Source organism: Vulpes lagopus, chromosome 9 (genome assembly GCF_018345385.1).
Source record: "Vulpes lagopus strain Blue_001 chromosome 9, ASM1834538v1, whole genome shotgun sequence".
Lineage (NCBI taxonomy): Eukaryota > Metazoa > Chordata > Mammalia > Carnivora > Canidae > Vulpes > Vulpes lagopus.
Genome location: NC_054832.1, coordinates 10,405,370 through 10,422,947, shown reverse-complemented (window position 1 = coordinate 10,422,947; position 17,578 = coordinate 10,405,370). Strand labels below are relative to the sequence as shown.

The window sequence follows — 17,578 nt, the reverse complement described above, 5'->3', positions numbered from 1 at the left end:
CTCTGATCCCTCAGGAAGATCCTATTAACTTCCTGTTATGTGCCCACCTTCTAGTGTATAGAATCAGACCCAATGCAAATGATACCTGACCTTGTGCCAGAGCCTAGACACCTGCCATATGACGCACTAAACAATGACTCAGCCCATTATATTTTATGCATTCGAACCCAGATTATCTCAGCTGCATGCCCTACCACTTCTTACAAAACCAGTTATACATCATCTTCTCCAGGAAGCCTGCTTGGGCCTGCATTTATCCTCAGCACAGCGGTTACCATGATGTAGTGTAGTTGCTGTGTGTTTGTTTGTTCCTCTAGGTTCTGGTCTCCTTGAGGGTCAGGTACTGTGTTTTATCCATAACTCAGCCTTGAACATCTGGCATATTTGGTAGGTTCTTAATAAGGATGTGTGTAGTGAATGCATGCATGCATAAATGAATGAATGGCTGTCAGGCTGAGAAACTACATAGAACACTAGTAAGGGTATTGTTTCCAAACTCTTGCTATCAAAAATCATGTTATTTTTTCCCTATTCTCTCCCCAGTGGACATTGATGGGGAAAGATTCTATTTAACAAACTGTGTTTATTAAATAAAAAGTACTTTCTTTTTCTACTATCCAATCAAATGCCTAGTCTTTGGTCAGCAGGAGATAAAAGGCATTACCACGCAGTTGAATACAATTCCAGCCAAGAGCAAGAGCCTTGTTGACAGCCTTATGATGCTTGTCAACATGAGGTTTTATCCAGGATTCTAGAATCCAGAGAATGCCACCCCCCTCCCTTACTACCTCCCCGTGCTGGCCACTGAGGCACCAGAGGTCACAGATGACAAAATCAAAGCCTGGATTAACATCAGTTTGAGTGTTGGCCACAGGACAGCCTGAAGTGGAGGCTGAAGTCATCAATGAAAATGCCCCTGGGAGACGGACATGGCAGCCTTGAGTTGTGGATGTTGATGGTTGTGATCGGGCTCCCACGGTATGGGCCAGCTTGTCACTGATGTGGGAAAGACCCAGAGAAAATGTTAAGTCCGGCAGGCTTGGGGCTTTCACTGTGCTGAGATGCTTCACCTTTTACCAAGATTCTGCTTGCTTCCAGGCTCAGGCTGAAGCCTGCACTAGGAAGCAGCTACAGCCAAGGCTTCCTCAGCCAACTGCTGCTCACCCCTCCATGGCCTCCATGGAGCATTTCCCTGTGCTCACCCTGGAGGCCTCTGCAGCTCTACATCAAACTTGCCACCTGCTTGATTTGGGTTGTGGAAAAGACTGAGGTTTTGCCTTTCACTTCCTACCCCACTTCCCAGGTCCTACAATCAGGCAAACGTGAGAAGAAATGGCCAGGAACAGACACTACGCCTGAATGATAGCACCCAGCTGCATATATTAGAGCTAGTTTTTTCTTTGTTTATTAAAAAAAAAAAGGACGCCTGGGTGGTTCAGCGGTTGAACTTCTGCCTTTGGCCCAGGGCATGATCCTGGAGTCCCGGGATTAGGTCCCACATCAGGCTCCCTGCATGGAGCCTGCTTCTCCCTCTGCCTATGTCTCTGCATCTTTCATAAATAAATTTAAAAATCTTTAAAATAAAAGGAGTTTTTTTTTTTTTTGGTTCCTTTTTAAAGCTCCCTTCTTAAGGAAGTTTTGAGGTGATCTAATCTACGATGATTTGCATTCAGGGCCTCAGGGGTAATGTTTGTTGTTGGGTTTGAAAGAGACACAATTTTTTCCTTCTCCAATCTAGGGATAGGGGAGCAGAAATTTCCTTAGATATGGTACATAACACTTTCCTGGGAAGAAGGTTTTCAGTGGCATCTGGGTAAGTACTGAGTTGGGGAACCCTTGGGGAAACATCTTTATGGGGCTTCCTGGAATCTACTGCATAGCTCTTCTTTCTTATAGGAATGGAAATGCTAGGGAACTGAGCCATCCTCCATATACAAGGTGTGTTAGTCAAGATTGTTGCAACTTTACCCATCTCCTAAGAGAAAATGAAGAATCACGTTCAGATCACATGCCTGGCAGTGCTTTAGTTAGGGATACCAGTTACTTCTCTTTTATGTTTTGTATTTCTGTCACAATAATCTGTTTTCCAAACAAAGCCAAATAATGGCCAATGATATCTGATTGCAGGAGAGGTCTATGTGGTATCACTATGGGAGGAGGTTTCAATAATTTTCATAAGCTCATAGCTTCTGCTTCTAGAAATGAAATAACCAAGGGCAGAACTCTGTTTGCTGAAATATCAGTCCAGAAGTTTCCAACCAGCCTGTGCTTCTAGCAACCGTGCATAACCTGGTTCCCAAACCTCCATCGTGAGCACTCAGACATGAGTCTGGGGCCCAGACTACCTGGATAATCATTGCTTTTTGGGTTTAGGCAGAACTGAAAGTATGCAAATATTGTCTGGATGTTACATTTGATAAGGAACAAAGTTGTATGAAATGCTTTAATTGGCCTTTGTCACTTTGTGTCCTGAAATTTAGGATTAAGAGAATAAAGCAATGATGTAGGAGGGACCCCTACATCTGGTAGATCCCTCAAGAAGCATTTTCTAGAGTTTTCTACTTATCTGAAGCCCACAGCCTCACTCCTGACCTTTCAAGTAATATTGATAAGCTGGATCATTAAGACTGTTTCTTCATTTGGGGGTTGAGGTCTCAGACATGCTGAGCTCTCTTCCCCAGTGTGCTTTGCCTGACATTTAATGCTTTGCTCTTGCTTCAGTTCATCCTACTGGAGGTTCATGGTCTTGGACTCACTGGTTTTGGTTCTCTTTCGATGAAGCGTGGGCAAATAGTCAGCTGTGTCTGAACTTCCAGGCCAACCACAAATCCAGGTGACAGGGGCAGGGCCCTCAGGATAAGAGGACTCGGAGCCCACAGAGGGAATCACCAGTATTCCAGATTTTGTCTCCAAGCTCTGGTCCAAGACCTCAGAGCCAGGTTAATCCAGGACAAGTGGTGTCTGACACTGATTCTGTGCTGCCTGAGAAGTTTGTCTGGCTCTGTTCAGCCGATCCTCTATTAAGCTAATTCAGGATTTCTTACTCTGATACTATCCTTTGAGTTTCTCAGAAAGATGCTCATCTCAGTATGGGAATATGATTGTGCTTGAGTCACTTACACACTTGGGCCATTTTTAATTAAAAAGAGCTGCTGAACCTCTGTAGGATTGGCTGAAACAGAACTTGGCACAACCATTCAGGTATGGCCACTTTGAAGCCATGTGACTTGAGGCAAGTTGCCAATCAAAGTTTTAGCTTTTAAAATATCACACCCAGTGTAATGTGTAGAATACATACGCAAACCCCAGCCCTCATCTCAGGGTCAGGTTTGAATGAGTGAGAGGGATGGGATGGGGTAAGTCCAGGAAAGAGACAGGGTTCTTGCTCAGGACATGACTCGAGTTGGGGAGACTCTGACACTAATGTGTTTGTTTATAGGGTCACAGGGCAGGTGTGGATCAAAATATCTGTAGCGCTGTAATAACTGGACCAAAATGTCATAGAGGCTGTGGCTGGAGAGGTAACCACTACCCACTGACCAAATGACCTTTGAGGTTACCAAAATAGGTACTTTCAGCTCAGGAAAGGAATCAACAAACATATCAGGACCTAAGTTACTGGGTTTTTGTTGTTGTTGTTGTTTTGTGAACCTCCAAGATGTAGATTTTTCAGAACTGTCAATGCCACAAGGGAAAACATGAAAGGGGGAGGGCAGCCCATGCTTGTGGGTAGAGTGTGTGTGTGTGCATGTGCATGTGTGCGTTCTTAGAAATTTGGAGAGAACTGAAATATGAGCATTACCTAAACATTTCTCTTTTGCAAAGTCTTGAAGTAATTTTTTCTTAAGAGTAGGAAATAAGTATTGTGTGAGTTGCTGATAAATGACTCATGTTTGGTGTTTTAAAAAGTCTGTCCATCTGAGGTGTTTTTCAGGCTCCTATTCTACAATTTGTTACTTAAATCTAGTTTTTTTCCTTAAATATAGTTATTGACGTTTTTTGCTAAAAACATCAATTTTTTTTTGTTTGCTATTGATGTAATTTGCTTCCTTTGGAGCTACAAATGACTGATCTTCAAGAACCCAGCCTTTCTTACTTCTCAGCAGGTATGGCAGGACAGAGCAAGGAAAAGAAGTTACTCAGGTCATGTTACGTCTTTAGGACTTTGTGTCTTATTCTTAACTTCTCTACCATAGACTTTTCTACTGGATTATCTCACTAAGTTAGCTTTTCTGGGCTGTTGTTATCACCAGTATTTGTTTTTGAGTTTATCATACTGAGATACGGAGTCCCGAGTGGGTGCTACCACAGATGATGTATGAGAAGCCCTTACTTGTCATGGTGGGAGATCCTTTTGGGAACTAAAAATGTCATAGAATAGGAAAAATGGCAATGGAACCTAGAGGTTCCTAATGTGGAATTCATGACAGTAGTTTGGGACCTTGAGATGTGAGAAAACCTTTCAAAAAGTTGCATCAATGCCCCAGGAAGCACCAGGGCGATACCTTTTTGACCTTAAGTGAAGTAAAAATAAGTATGTGCATGAATAGCCAAGATGAGGTGGCTGAGGCCACAAGAAATGTCAAGTGTCTGCTCTGGGTGGGGGTGGAACCACCTGAGAGTGGTAACCCTGGTTTCCCCGTACAGAGCAGCAGCAATGGTGAGCTATGTCACATGTACCCAAATGCTTTAAAAAGTAGGAATGCAAACTCATTCATATAAAGTGCCATTTTGTGTGGGAAGAAAAACCTTCACACATATGACTTGCACTGGGTCAGAACAAGAAAAAGTATCTTCAGTGGGGAGAAGACAAAAGAAATCTGATGTAGCTCAATGAAGAAATTTTACATGAAGAGTCTTAACCTAGTCATTGGCTAAATTAGCACCAAGGTTAATACAACTTAGAACAGTTCAAGGAAATAAAGGAGTCGGGGGAAAAATTCAGATTTTTGTTCTTTCTCTTGCTGCCTATCTTCACATATGTAAAATATCATATATTAGGGGCACCTGGGTGGCTTAGTCGGTTAAGTGGCTGACTCCTGGTTTTGGCTCAGGTCATGATCTCAGGGTCCTGGGATCAAGCTCCACTTTGGGGCTTGAAGATTTCTCTCCCTCTTCCTCCATCCCTCTCCCTAATTGTGCTCACTCGTTCTCTCTTTGAATAAATAAATCTTTAAAATTAAAGATTAAATCTGCATTCATTGGTTCTAGTTCCTCAGGCCACAGTTTTGTGACTCCCCAAACAACGAGTCATTCCCTGGCGAAAGTTGAGTCCAGCCAGTTTGTTTAGAAAGGTTTTAGCCAGTTATTGGCCATCGGAGAAGCACAGGCTGTGTGCTGTACCCTTGCCAACTATGGCACATTTGCAGGCTGGCAATGCCACATGAGCCACAAGCTCACTTCTACCTTTCTCTCTCCCACCTTAATCTAGCCCTGGAACTTCACAGAAAAGAAGGATGATTAGTCAAAGTTAATAGATCAAATTGCCTACTTAATCCACTCAATGCTCCCCGAAGGCTTCAAATCCACTTGCCTGTCTGAAGAGAGTGAAAAACCAGACCCCTCTAATGACTCTCCCCAGCTGAACTCAGAGGCTATCTTCTGAGTCAGGGCTAAGGAGAGCCTGGGGAGATTTGTTGTCAGAAAAAGTCATGTTACGGGAAGAGGGCAGATGCACTGCAGGGAAATGTACAAAGTCCTCCATGTTCTCTACCCCCCCAAAGCCTGCAGATGTCCCATCCAGTGAACATCAAGGCTTAATCTGATGTTAAAATGGTTAAAAATAAGTTACTGATGGAGAAAAATTCACTTGTGATTTCCTGCCTACAAGATTGGATCTGGACAATTAGACATTCGGCAGCTTATCACAAAAGCAGCAAGGTCTGAGAACACACCTTCTTTCTCTTTAAAAGCAATACTCAATGTTGCAGGTGTCTTTAGGAGTAGGAATTTTAGATTGGAGTTCTCAGTGGGTGAGGGGAGTGTGGAAGAAGCAGGTGCTTCTTCTTGAGTAGCAGAAACCCACGCCAAGACAGTGGTCTTGCCATCCTCTCCTCCTGGGTTCTTACTCTTTCACCCTTGACCTTTCTCCTACTTGTGTGTGGATCTCAGTGTCATAGCCACTTCCTTGGGAGGGTCTTCCCCAATTACCCTACTTCAATTTTCTGCCCTTTGCCGATGCTGTCCTGTTATAATGATAGCAAGCTCACACTGAGCTTTTGACCTGGTGGTGATTCTCAGGGACAATGAGGTCTCTGCCAGCTTGGATCTCTTTTCTCATTTCTCTCCCCAGCCCCTAGCACAGCACTGGACAAGTGGCCTTCAGTCAATGAGCAGCTGGATAATGCATGAATGAATGAATGAATGAATGAATGAATGAGTAAACAAATGAACATCTTGGTAGGGAGTGACTTACTTGCTATCATCAGGTGGATGACAGAGGTAAAATAAGCTTGTGGACATTGGTTTGCACAAAAAAGGCACCTGCCACTTTGCCTCCTGCCCTTTAGGGGCAGAAACCCAAGTTAAGAAACCAAACCCCTGTGATCAATATGACTGAACAGAACATAATGATCATGTTGAAAGCAGGACACTGAAAGAAGGCAAAGCGTGACAATGTTTGTAATGATGTTTGGGTGTTTACCTCATATAGTCAAAATTCAACTATCCAGAATCCTGAGAGACAGGGTAGGTTTCTTCTCTAGTTAGGTAAGATTTGACCCCAAACACCTTTTTATTTATTTGCTTTAGCTTGTTGCTGAATTTGATATTGATGCCTTAAGACAGTTCAGTGGATAATAATTATGCTAAACTGCCATCCTCCACTAGGATAGCTGTAACCAGTGGATGTCCCCATTGCTTCCTGGTGAATTATGTGTTTCCTGGGCTTGGGAGGGTGGGATTCTGAAGCGTAGGTACAGTAAACTGTACTCACCAGTACAGCCACAGACCCCCTGGCCTGCACCTGGGGCTGAGAAATGGAATGGCCCAACGTCAGTACTTTAAGGAAGTGAAGGGATCCTCCAGGCAGACCCACCCTAGTGCAGATGAGAACACTGGGTCTCAGAGGAGAGAAGTGGCTGTCAAAGGCCTGAAGGTAGTAAGTGGAGAGATCAGGGCTCTAACTTAGTTCTCTGGAGTTTTCCCTACCCACTCCCAATTGGGCAAATTTTGGGTCCTGCAGAGATCTGCCCCTAGATCACGAGACTCACAACTGACAGGACTAACTAGTTTAATACAAGGAGCCTGGGACCCTCAGCCTCAGGTCAACTTGAGGGTTTTGATCAGCAGGGCAACCACATGAGAATTCTTTTCTTTTCTCCCTCTGGACACAGAGAGCAGGGTCTAAGAATAGTCGCATCTGGGATTGAGGATGACATACTAACCCAATATGAGCCCACTCCCTCCACATCTAGTCTCCTGGGCTCAAAATTCTCCAATGTGAGTGGGGACTACATCAAATGGTGGGGTGTTGTTTTATTACTAGGTACACAGGACAGACTGCCCAGCTTAGCCTTTGCCATGCCAACAGGTACCACATCAGGACATTCATGGGGTGATATGCCACCTAGTATGCCAGGACAAGCTCAAGGAATATCAGGTCATTTCCTGGAGCTTTCACAGAAAATTCCTAAATATCAATGGTGACCCATCTTTAGAGGGTGCACACACACACACAGATACACACATACCCTTTTGAGACTGATTGACCTGGAAACAAAGTAGAAGGTAGAAATACAGCATCTAAAGGGGAAGCAGTGTGGCTTGATGGACAACAGTATGTGGCTTTTGGAGTCAGACATAACTGGGTTTAATTGCAGCCCTGCTATTTACCGGATACACGTCCTTCAGGGAATTAATGAACGTCTATGAATCACAATTTCCTCATTTGTAAGTCAGGCACGTCACACTTACCCTGTAAGGTTGGTGTACGCAAATTAAATGGAAAAGAGAGGAACAACACTCCCAACATGGTGCCCGACCCCAGACTCTTGACCCCTGTTAGCCTTAGTGATGCCGTGGATAGTTAGCTCTACCCCCAGCAATGAAGTGCGTTCGCATTTTGTTTTGTTGTGTGGAATACAGAAATTTTACCTACGTTTTCAGTCTTCACAGGGCCCACATTATTTTCATGGTAATAATGATGACCCAAGTCAGTCTGCGGTGTAGAAATGACTACTATAGACAATGAAGTAGCAAATGTATACTTTTCTCCAGATGATTCTTCTAAAAAGCCTGGAGGAGTAACAACAGCAAAATGTCTGCATTGGGATGCCACGGTGAATGTGAAAGGGATGGACGGGACAGTGCTGAGGATTGCACAGTATCTGAGGACAGACCCTTGGCTCTGACAGGGGGCTGGCTTCTGAAAGAGTAGCTGCGCCTCCCCTGGCCTATCATTTGTCATAAAAAATCAAATAAAAATGACTAATGACCTCACACCATACTTTTTACAGCGACAGGAAAGCTTCACTCTTTGGCAACCTCTTGAATTATTATGTCTACAATGCAGTCCATCTGATGATAAGTCCATTGTTACCCCTAGAATCCATTTCCCACAAGGTAGCCAAAGTGATCTCTTAAAAATCAAAATGTGATCGTGTCACTGTCCTTCTTAAAACCTTTCTATCATTTTCCTTAGAATAAAATCTAAAACTGGCAAGCTTGCATGACTGAGTTCCCATCTCCTTGAACTTCATTTCATATCCCTTTCTTCTCTGCTTATGATGTTCTAGCCACAGGGCCTTTTTGCTCCTTTTCTAACACACCAAACTTTTTCCTACTCCAGGGCCTTTGCACTAGCAGGTCCTCTGTCTGCAAGGCTCTTTTCCTGGTTATTTGCATCCATGGTCCTTTCAACACTCAAACAGAATCTTCAGAGGACTCTATAATCCTTCTACAGTATTCTATCCACCTGCTATTCATCTATCTCTACTTCTTTTGTAGCACTTACATGTTTTACTTGGTTGTCTGCAGTCTCCATTCCCTTAAAAGGCAAACTCCTAGAAGATAGGGACCAAGTTTGTCTCCTCACTACTAGATCCTCAGGATCTAGAATACTGAGTGCCTGTTAAATATCTAATTGAAGAAAAGCTCAAGCCCACAAACAGATTTTTAGATACAGCATGCAACCAGCAGGGAAATGTGATTTTTTACATAAGGACCATTTTCTTAAGTCTTAACTTAACATCCCAAGTTTTGTCTTTATTCTGAGAGATTCAATGACCCTGTTGATGACTCATCCAATAATCTCACCTTGAAGTTTCTGGACATCCTCCCCTAAATGTCAAAATTTTCATCTTTGGTCTACTTCAATGACCTACTTGTGCTATTACAATATTTACTTTCAATAGTCCACTTGTGATTTAAACTTCCTGCCTTCTAGTTTTCTTACTTTCCTTCCACCCAGAGGCTCAGAACACAGGGAGCCTCACTGGTAACCAAGCCTGGGTTCAGGAGCCAAGACACCAAATCAATGAGCAGAACACCCACCCATGTCAAGAGTTAGGGATGCAAAGCATAAGTGTTCAGCGCGTCCAAGTACAACCTGGATACCAGAGCTCAGAGGGTTGAACCAGTAATTTTAACCCACATGGGTGCAGATACAGGGGAGGAAAGGGATATGACATCAGAACCAAGATAATATCTTCAGGTATAGACAGGGACTAGAAGATTCACACAAGGAGTCAGAGAGAATTCTTAGTGACTCCTCTTACTCTTTCAAACTACTGATAGACTCCTGAAATGGTCATCAGGAAGGGGGGAGGGGTTGCATTCTGGTTCTTCTCGGAGATCCAGAGCTCTGTGTTATCAGCTGTGACAAACTGGCTTCCAACTTCATCACCTCAACAAATCTGCCTCCTGCCAGTGATGTATTTCAATCTAATTCCAACTGGTAGATTTTAGTCTTCACCTTACTGGGCCTCTTAGTTATAGTTGACATTGTTGATCACCCCCTTCCTTCTCAGAATGCTCTGTTCTCCAGGCTTCCATGTCATCGCTTTCCCTTATTCTCTCTCGATCATTTTGACTGCTTCCTGTCTGTCATGGGATCCTTTCACTCTTTCACCTCCTGCCTGGTGCCTCCCAGTATCCGCCCTATGCCATATTCCCTAGTGCTTTCATATTCTGTGCTTTCAGTGACCATGCAAATCCTGATGACTGCCAGATTCACCTCTCTTGCAGTGCTCTTTCATGCCAGAGCTTCAGAAGTGTGGGTCCAATAGCCTTCTGAAAATCTGTCCCTGATCCATCCCAGGCACCTCAAGCTCAACGTGTCCTGGACTGAATTCCTGTGTTTCTCTCCAGTGTCCTTCTATTCCAGGAGTGCTTATTTCAGAGGGCATTTGGGCCATTGACCCTGTCACTCAGGAAAGAAACCTGGACATCAAACTCAACTGGTTCCTCTCCCTTGCCACCTGTCACTATCATTTCATTCATTCATTCAACAAACTGTAATCAAGCCCTTCTATTTACCAGGTAGTGTTCTAACTGCCGGCTAAACAGTAGGTAAGTGAACTATGTAACTCCTGTCTTCACAATGCATGTAAGCTACTGGCTGACTTTACCTCTAAAGTATTTCTTTCCTCTGCCTCCCCTTCTCTTTTATTACTAGCAGTAGCTGGCATATAATAGAGGCTCAATTAATCTATTGAATGAATGAATACATGAGAATGTAACTATCTGAACATCTGCTGTCTACATAGTACAGATTATGGCTCAGCATACTGATGTCATTAACAATATTTCTGAGCACACATTATGAATTAATAGAAGCCAAAACATCTGGCCAATTTAGCTGGAAAAGCCCCAGTGAAGCATTAGTATGTTTTATCTGTGCTATGCAAACACTCAGATGGTCTGGACTTTCTGTGGAACTGACTGGGTATTTGGCAGAGTGCAAGCTCAGCCAGACCATTCCTGATCTCTACCAGGTGCATGTCATGTTTCAGAGTTCCAAACACAGCTCACTGACTTCTAGAGCTAAGCTTAAGTACAAACTCTGAGAGCTTGTGAGCATTTCAATCAATTCAGTCATTTCCACTTGGTTATTTATGAATATCAATACACATTCACTGGCTTTTAGGTCTGAAGGCATCAAAATGAATTGAGATTATTCATGCTGAACATGGCACAGATGGGTTATATCCAGGCAAAACTCAGGCATCACAAGAAGTACATGGTATGGTTAAAGACCAAGATTAATAATCATTGACTGATAATGACATGTCATCGCAGCTATTTCATAACACCAGCAAATATCTGCAGGAAATCAGCAAAGAGAGTATTTCAACTATTCCTCTATAATTTTACCAGATGGATGAATCATGACATAAAACCGAGCATCTCCATCTCTCTCTTCTTGGTTCTCAACTATTAGTGGCAAGGTTAGTTACCTCAGAGATTAGAGCAATTAGGAATTATCCCAATTTCTACAGTTGGCTTATATAGGAAGTTTTTCCATTGGAATGTTCAAAAACAAAAACAATAAAACCAAGAGAGAATTTTATGCAGAGTTACTGAGGTATCCAGGTTGAGGCACGTTATCTCCTTCCTCTTAATAATCGGCATTCAGGCTCCAGCTAACAACAGGCAGAGGGAGCAGGGAGGATAGTCGGATGGCCATCCACCCACTGCAGCAAGTGTACAAGACCATTATTGTGTATAACAGCAAACCGTACCATGCATACCAATCCAAGGATGGAAAGCAGTAGGTGCTGAAATCAGTGATGACTTGTGTGGACATATAATTTGGAAGGGTGGAATTAAACACTCACAAAAGAAAAGTGAAGACCTAAAGGTAGACTCTGACAAGGCATGCGGGATTCACTGGACCTACATCCTTCCCCAGTGGAATCTGATCCATGTTCTGTAGCTTCTTCACACAGAACTGGAAAGAAACAGGTTAACCTGGACTCAGGTGCCCCATCCATTTTTCAAAGGCAGAAGGAAGAGGGAAGACTTTGAACATTTTAACCTTCTCCATTTTAAATGCCTGATAAATTTTTCTTATCTACCAGTTAACAAGAAAAGTTTAGGTCCATGGATTAGAACAATGAACTCATTTACATCCTCATAAAGCTGTTGACAATTTTCACAGTGCTTTCAGCTTTTACTTGCCTCAGGATCCTGTCAGAAATTGTTTCCAAGTCTTATATGTTGGCTTTTGTTTGTTTCTTTTAAAAAGTATGATGGAGCTACACCATGAACTTACATGAATTTGACTATCTGTACGTGGCCTAAATGATTAAAAGTAAACTCCAAAGAGAGCAGGTGATTTTGCCCAGGCTCTGGACAAGCACACTGGGGACAGGAGCATCTCTGAATCCCTCTGATTCTCTCCCTCATCAACCTTATTTCTCCAGTACAGCTCGGAGTCTGAGCAACTCATTGGATTTAGTGTGATTCTGGTAGTTGGAAAAAAATAGTTTTTACAATAATTTGTACAAAATAATTTTACAATAATTATTGGTGATTTACCCCTATGTATGGACTCTCTGTAGCCCTATCCCTTATTTAAGATGCAAATCCACACTAAATAGGAATAGAACTACGTGGGTGGCTTTGAAATTGCCGGTTACTCTTGAAGTTCTCATGCTTACCCTTGGCATCACTTGATACTGCTTTTATATTCCTGGATCAATGGTACCCTTTTGATTTTAAATTTCAGAGGGCAACTCAGAACTCCTGGCATCCTAGCTACCTAAGGAATGGCATTCTCATGGACTTGATCCATGGACTTTTGTTGTTAGGTTAATCACATCAGTTTTCCCAGTATGAGTAATTTTGCAGGGAGTTGAGGATGGGGTGGGAATTATAATCCACCTTCACATGACATTTATTTTCAGCTAGGTCAAAGAGAGAGAGAGAGAGAGAGAGAGAACACTGGGAACCCTCTGATATTTCTGGCATTTCCTGAAATTGCATACATAGCTTAAATCTGTCCTGAGGAGAGATGTTTAATCATTTGCAATTATGGTACTCAGCCCAGAAAGGTTAAAGATGAATTGGTTTTCTCTGAATGTGTTTGGGCTGGGGTTGCACTTGAGCATGCATTCATGGCTAACCAGAAGAAGGAAGCCAGGACTTACATTCTGTTTCCCCACTATGTTATCAAAGGGCAGTTCGGGGCTCCAGGATCCTTCTGTGAACGTTGCCCCACTGTTTCTCCTGTCTGAGGAGCTCACCGACTCCTTGACAATGTCTTCGGGCAACGACAGCAGACTCTCCTCAGGCTGCTTAATCAAATAGGTCTCTATATTATGCTTCCTCAAGAATTCGTTTCTTTCTTTCCCATGACCCTCTTCCACATTATAGTCACCGTTGAGGCAGTCCAGCGTGGCTTTGGAAATGTGAATCCTCCTGTGTGCACAAAGCATAGGTCATTATACACTCCTGGGGTGGCCTTCAAAGGCCATCGCTGTTGGTTGTCCTGTGCAAAACCAACATCAGGGCTACCCATAGGTACTAAGACATGCTCTCAAGGACAATATGCACTCCCCTGAAAAAGCAGAAAGAATAAAAGAAAACAGGAGTACAAGCACAAATCAATGAACAGCGTATTGCTGACTTTACCTCAAGGGGCACTGCAGCCTCCAATAAAATACAGCCCTACTGAGTTCTTTTGGCTCAGCCCTAAGCACTTCTTTTGACTTTTCTTATGACTGTCATCAGCCTGATCCCAGCAACCTTCAAGAATCAGTGATTTTTTGGTGTTGTTGACTGTATTGAGAAAACAACCTACATACATGTTTCTGAACCCAAGAGCAATCACTGCTCAAATCACCATTCAACAACAGCAGTTCTCTTAGTGTCCTGGGACTTACCATTTTAATTTTCATGTATTTGTGCCTAGAATCTTCAACTTGTCTATAATCTTAGGAACAAAGGCAGGTCTTATAAGTTCATGGGGCTGCATAGAGGGTCTTATAGAAAAACTCTTTAAGATGCAATTTCCTCTATAAGGTGTATATGGCAAGGAGCAGGGAGCAAAGCTGTGAACACAGGTAGGCAGATGGCTGGCTAGGCTCACTCACAAGGTAAGTGACTCATTACTGCATCATCACCGTCTCACATCTCATGATCCAAGTTGTTATTTTGTTACAGCAAAACAACAGATGACATCAAGACTTAATGATCCTTAAGGATCAGACTTGACTTGTGGGAACTTCACATGGTAAATCCTTCGGGGAAGAGTTTTTCTGTCCTTCTAACTGTCTAACTCAGACTACTTATTTGTGCTTTGTGGTGGTCTGGGTAGATTAGTATGGTGATTATGAGCATGGGCTATTTGGCCAGATTGCCTGGATTAAAACCCTAGCTTTACCACTCGCTAGCTGGGAGATCTTGAGCAAGCTACTTAAATTTTCTACAAGTCTGTGTTTTTACCATAAATATGGGAAAATAAAAGTACCCATCTCTTGGGGTCACTGTACATACTATAAAAGCACATGCTTAAATTATTAAGAGTATTCTCAAAAATGCGTCTGTGATCATAGTACTGTTGTTTATTCCATACTTTCTCAAGGCTTACAGGATACAACTAAGCTCTAAAGAAGGCTTATAAGCCCCAATTCTCTGGGCTGTATCACTGCAGGGCTCATTTTCTGACACTGCTCCCCTCCTATACCTTATGCTTTCTCCAACTAATCAAGTAATTGGCATTTCTTTAAATTCAAGATGCAATGTCATGCTTACCAAATTCAGAACAAGCCATTCTCCCTGCCTAGAATGCTCATCCCATGTTTTCTACATGACAATTTCCTATTCCCCAATTCAGCTCAAAAGTCATTTCCCTTAGGCTGACTTTACTGCTTCTCTGAATGAATAGATGGATGAATAAGGTAGATGATCAGTATTTTGCTTGGCTTTTGCGATCTTAGAGAATGTATATCCAAGGAAACAATAACATTTTTTAAAAAGAGTATTTCCAAATGCATCATACTTTGAGTACTAGCTCTACTTCCCCATTCTCCCTTTTTACTCATCCTGTTATGCTCCTTGCTTCCAGAGAATGACATACTGCAGAGGAAATATAAGGAAACAAAACTGAAAAAAAAAATGCATTTCTGATCACTTCAGATACATTCACCATGTTTTCCAAGTAAGTGTCATAATACATAGTCATTGATTTGAAATCTTACATCTTACATGGCAAGATATTAAAAATAAAAGCATGGGACGCATGTTTTGAACTTTCTGGAGAAATGTCTTCTAAGTGCAAATTATTCTCATGATGAATTTTATTACTACGAGGGAACTCAGTCAAATAGAAAAGTCATTGACCTTCTATGAAATGGATGCTCCAAGTCTTCTTTCTAGGATCAAGTTCAGAGGCAGGTGCTACCAAGCTGTCTTTTTCTCCCAGGCAAAATGAAACTCCTGGGAGGGTTTTGTTAAGACTGGTGGTTGATTTTCTCTTAAAATAATTAAGTTAAATACTAACCTCATTTGATATTTTATCTGGATTCTACATTTTATTATTCTGCTATCAGTGCTCCAGGAGACTAATATTTGCATATACTAAATCAATATTATGTTTTCCACAGTGGAAGACATCCTCACTTTTATTTATTGCTGATTTTTCTGCTGAAGTTCTAATCAATACACACTTAAATGTTTTGATAGGAACTGGGCTTCAGATGTTCATTTTCATCCTTGCTAGTGCCTTGAGCTTGAGAGTGAAGCTTTTGCAGATGACAGTGTGGTAATTACATTTTCCCCCCAAAGAAATGAATCTGTTCTCAGACAATATTCTCATATATTGAATGTCGGGTCAACATCTTCTGGTAATTTCAAATGCCAGGATATAATAATAAGAGTCATGAGAGTAAATAAGATGTAACAATTGGGTAACACTTATTTTGCATAAATGTCATTTTGTGGCGGAAGGTATTACTATATGCTTGGCTCAGTGGATCATCTTGTATAATTTCCATTCTTCCCAACAACTTTCAGGCACAGGCATTTCTTCCCCTCTTTTTGCAGATGGTGAAATTGGCCCAGACCATGAGTAAGTAACTGGCCTGAAGTCGTATCAGTGGCAGATGGCAGTGCAGGACTGAGACAGGGACTTCCATTTTCAGAGACTTTTCAAGACCTCATAGATGTATCATATGGTTATCATTACAACCATGACCACAGTGAAATTTCCTGAGCACAGGACAAGGGATTTTACATGCATTATCTCATTGAACAAAAAGCTCAGGAACAATGGTTCTCAAAGTGTGGGACCAAGGCCAGCAGCATCAATACCACCTGGGACCTTGTTAGGAAGGCCTATTCTTAGATCTTCTCCAGACATATGGATCAGAAACTCTGAGGGTGGGGCCCAGTGCTGTATGGCTTAACAAGCCCTCAGGTGATTCAGATGCATGCCTAAATTTGAGAATCCCTGCTGGCTTGGGGCCATGTGGCTGGTGTCCATACCAGAGAAAGGGTTTTGATCCAATTCTGCATGACCTCAGGATCAGGGTACCAACCACTCACTAAGCCAACAAGTTGTACACCTCCCTCTCTCTTCTTCTGTTCTATGCATCATGCTAACCTCTGGGGACATAGTGAGGTCTTAGAGAGTCACAATAAGAAGACAGCCATGAGCAAGTTGGATAAATCAGTCTAGTGATTTAACAGCAATGCATAGTGAGGCACTTAATAGCTGTTTTTATGTGACATCTTTAGTTTCTTTGAGCCTCCGTCTTCTTATAAAAACAAGAAAGCTAAGACTGGCACATTTGGTTTCAGCACACTTCACTTTATTGCACTTTGTAGATATTCCATCTCTTACAAATTGAAGGTTGGGGCAACCCTGCGTCGAGCAAGTTCACTGGCGTATTTCTCCAACAGTGTCTCTTCACTTCAGGTCTCTGTATCATGTTTTGGTAATACTCACAAGATTTTAATCTTTTTCATTATTGTTGGATGTCTTATGCTGACCTCTGATCAATGATTATGATTTGCTTAAAGTTCAGATAATGGTTAGCATTTTTTAGCAACAAAATATTTTAAACTAAGATATGTACAATGTTTTTTAAGACATGATGGTACTGCACCTCAGGAGACTACAGTATAGTGTAAACTATATGCATAGTGTAAATTATATGCACTATAAAAACAAAATGTTCACTTGACTTGATTTATTGCCATGTTTCCTTTATTGTGGGGATCTGGAATTGAACCCATGAGATCTCCAAGGTATGTCCGAATTTACTATGTGAAGTGTCATAAGATCAAAGGATGTAACATATTGATGGTAGTTAGCAGACTGGTGACTGCATGGCAGGTACTCAATACGTGTCTGAACTGGGGGCTAATTCTCACTGAAAGGAAAGGTAAGCTGAGTTTATTCCTATATATCTTGATTGACAGGAAAAGAAAATAGGTATTTGAAGAGCAAATAAGATCAAACTATTTCAAACCACGGAGGACTTGGAGACCTGTCTTGGTTTTACTATATTTCTGCACACCGGCACATCCTGTGCCTCAGCAGACCTGGATACTGTACAGAAGACTAAGTACTCTGTAAGTACTCTCTTAGTGGAAACCAGCTTATTTGAGGTGGATAGCCTCCTCAGCCCAA

General features: G+C 42.1%; 1 protein-coding gene across 3 annotated transcripts in view; it reads right to left on the bottom strand.

The window, feature by feature from the left end:
• Positions 1-17,578, bottom strand: part of ADCY8 (adenylate cyclase 8) — a 203,551-nt gene that overhangs the window by 80,125 nt on the left and 105,848 nt on the right. For all 3 annotated transcript variants that reach the window (XM_041768492.1, XM_041768493.1, XM_041768495.1), the window contains exon 7: positions 13,092-13,362. In XM_041768492.1, coding sequence (XP_041624426.1) covers positions 13,092-13,362 — 271 coding nt within the window. The remainder of the gene's footprint in view (positions 1-13,091; positions 13,363-17,578) is intronic.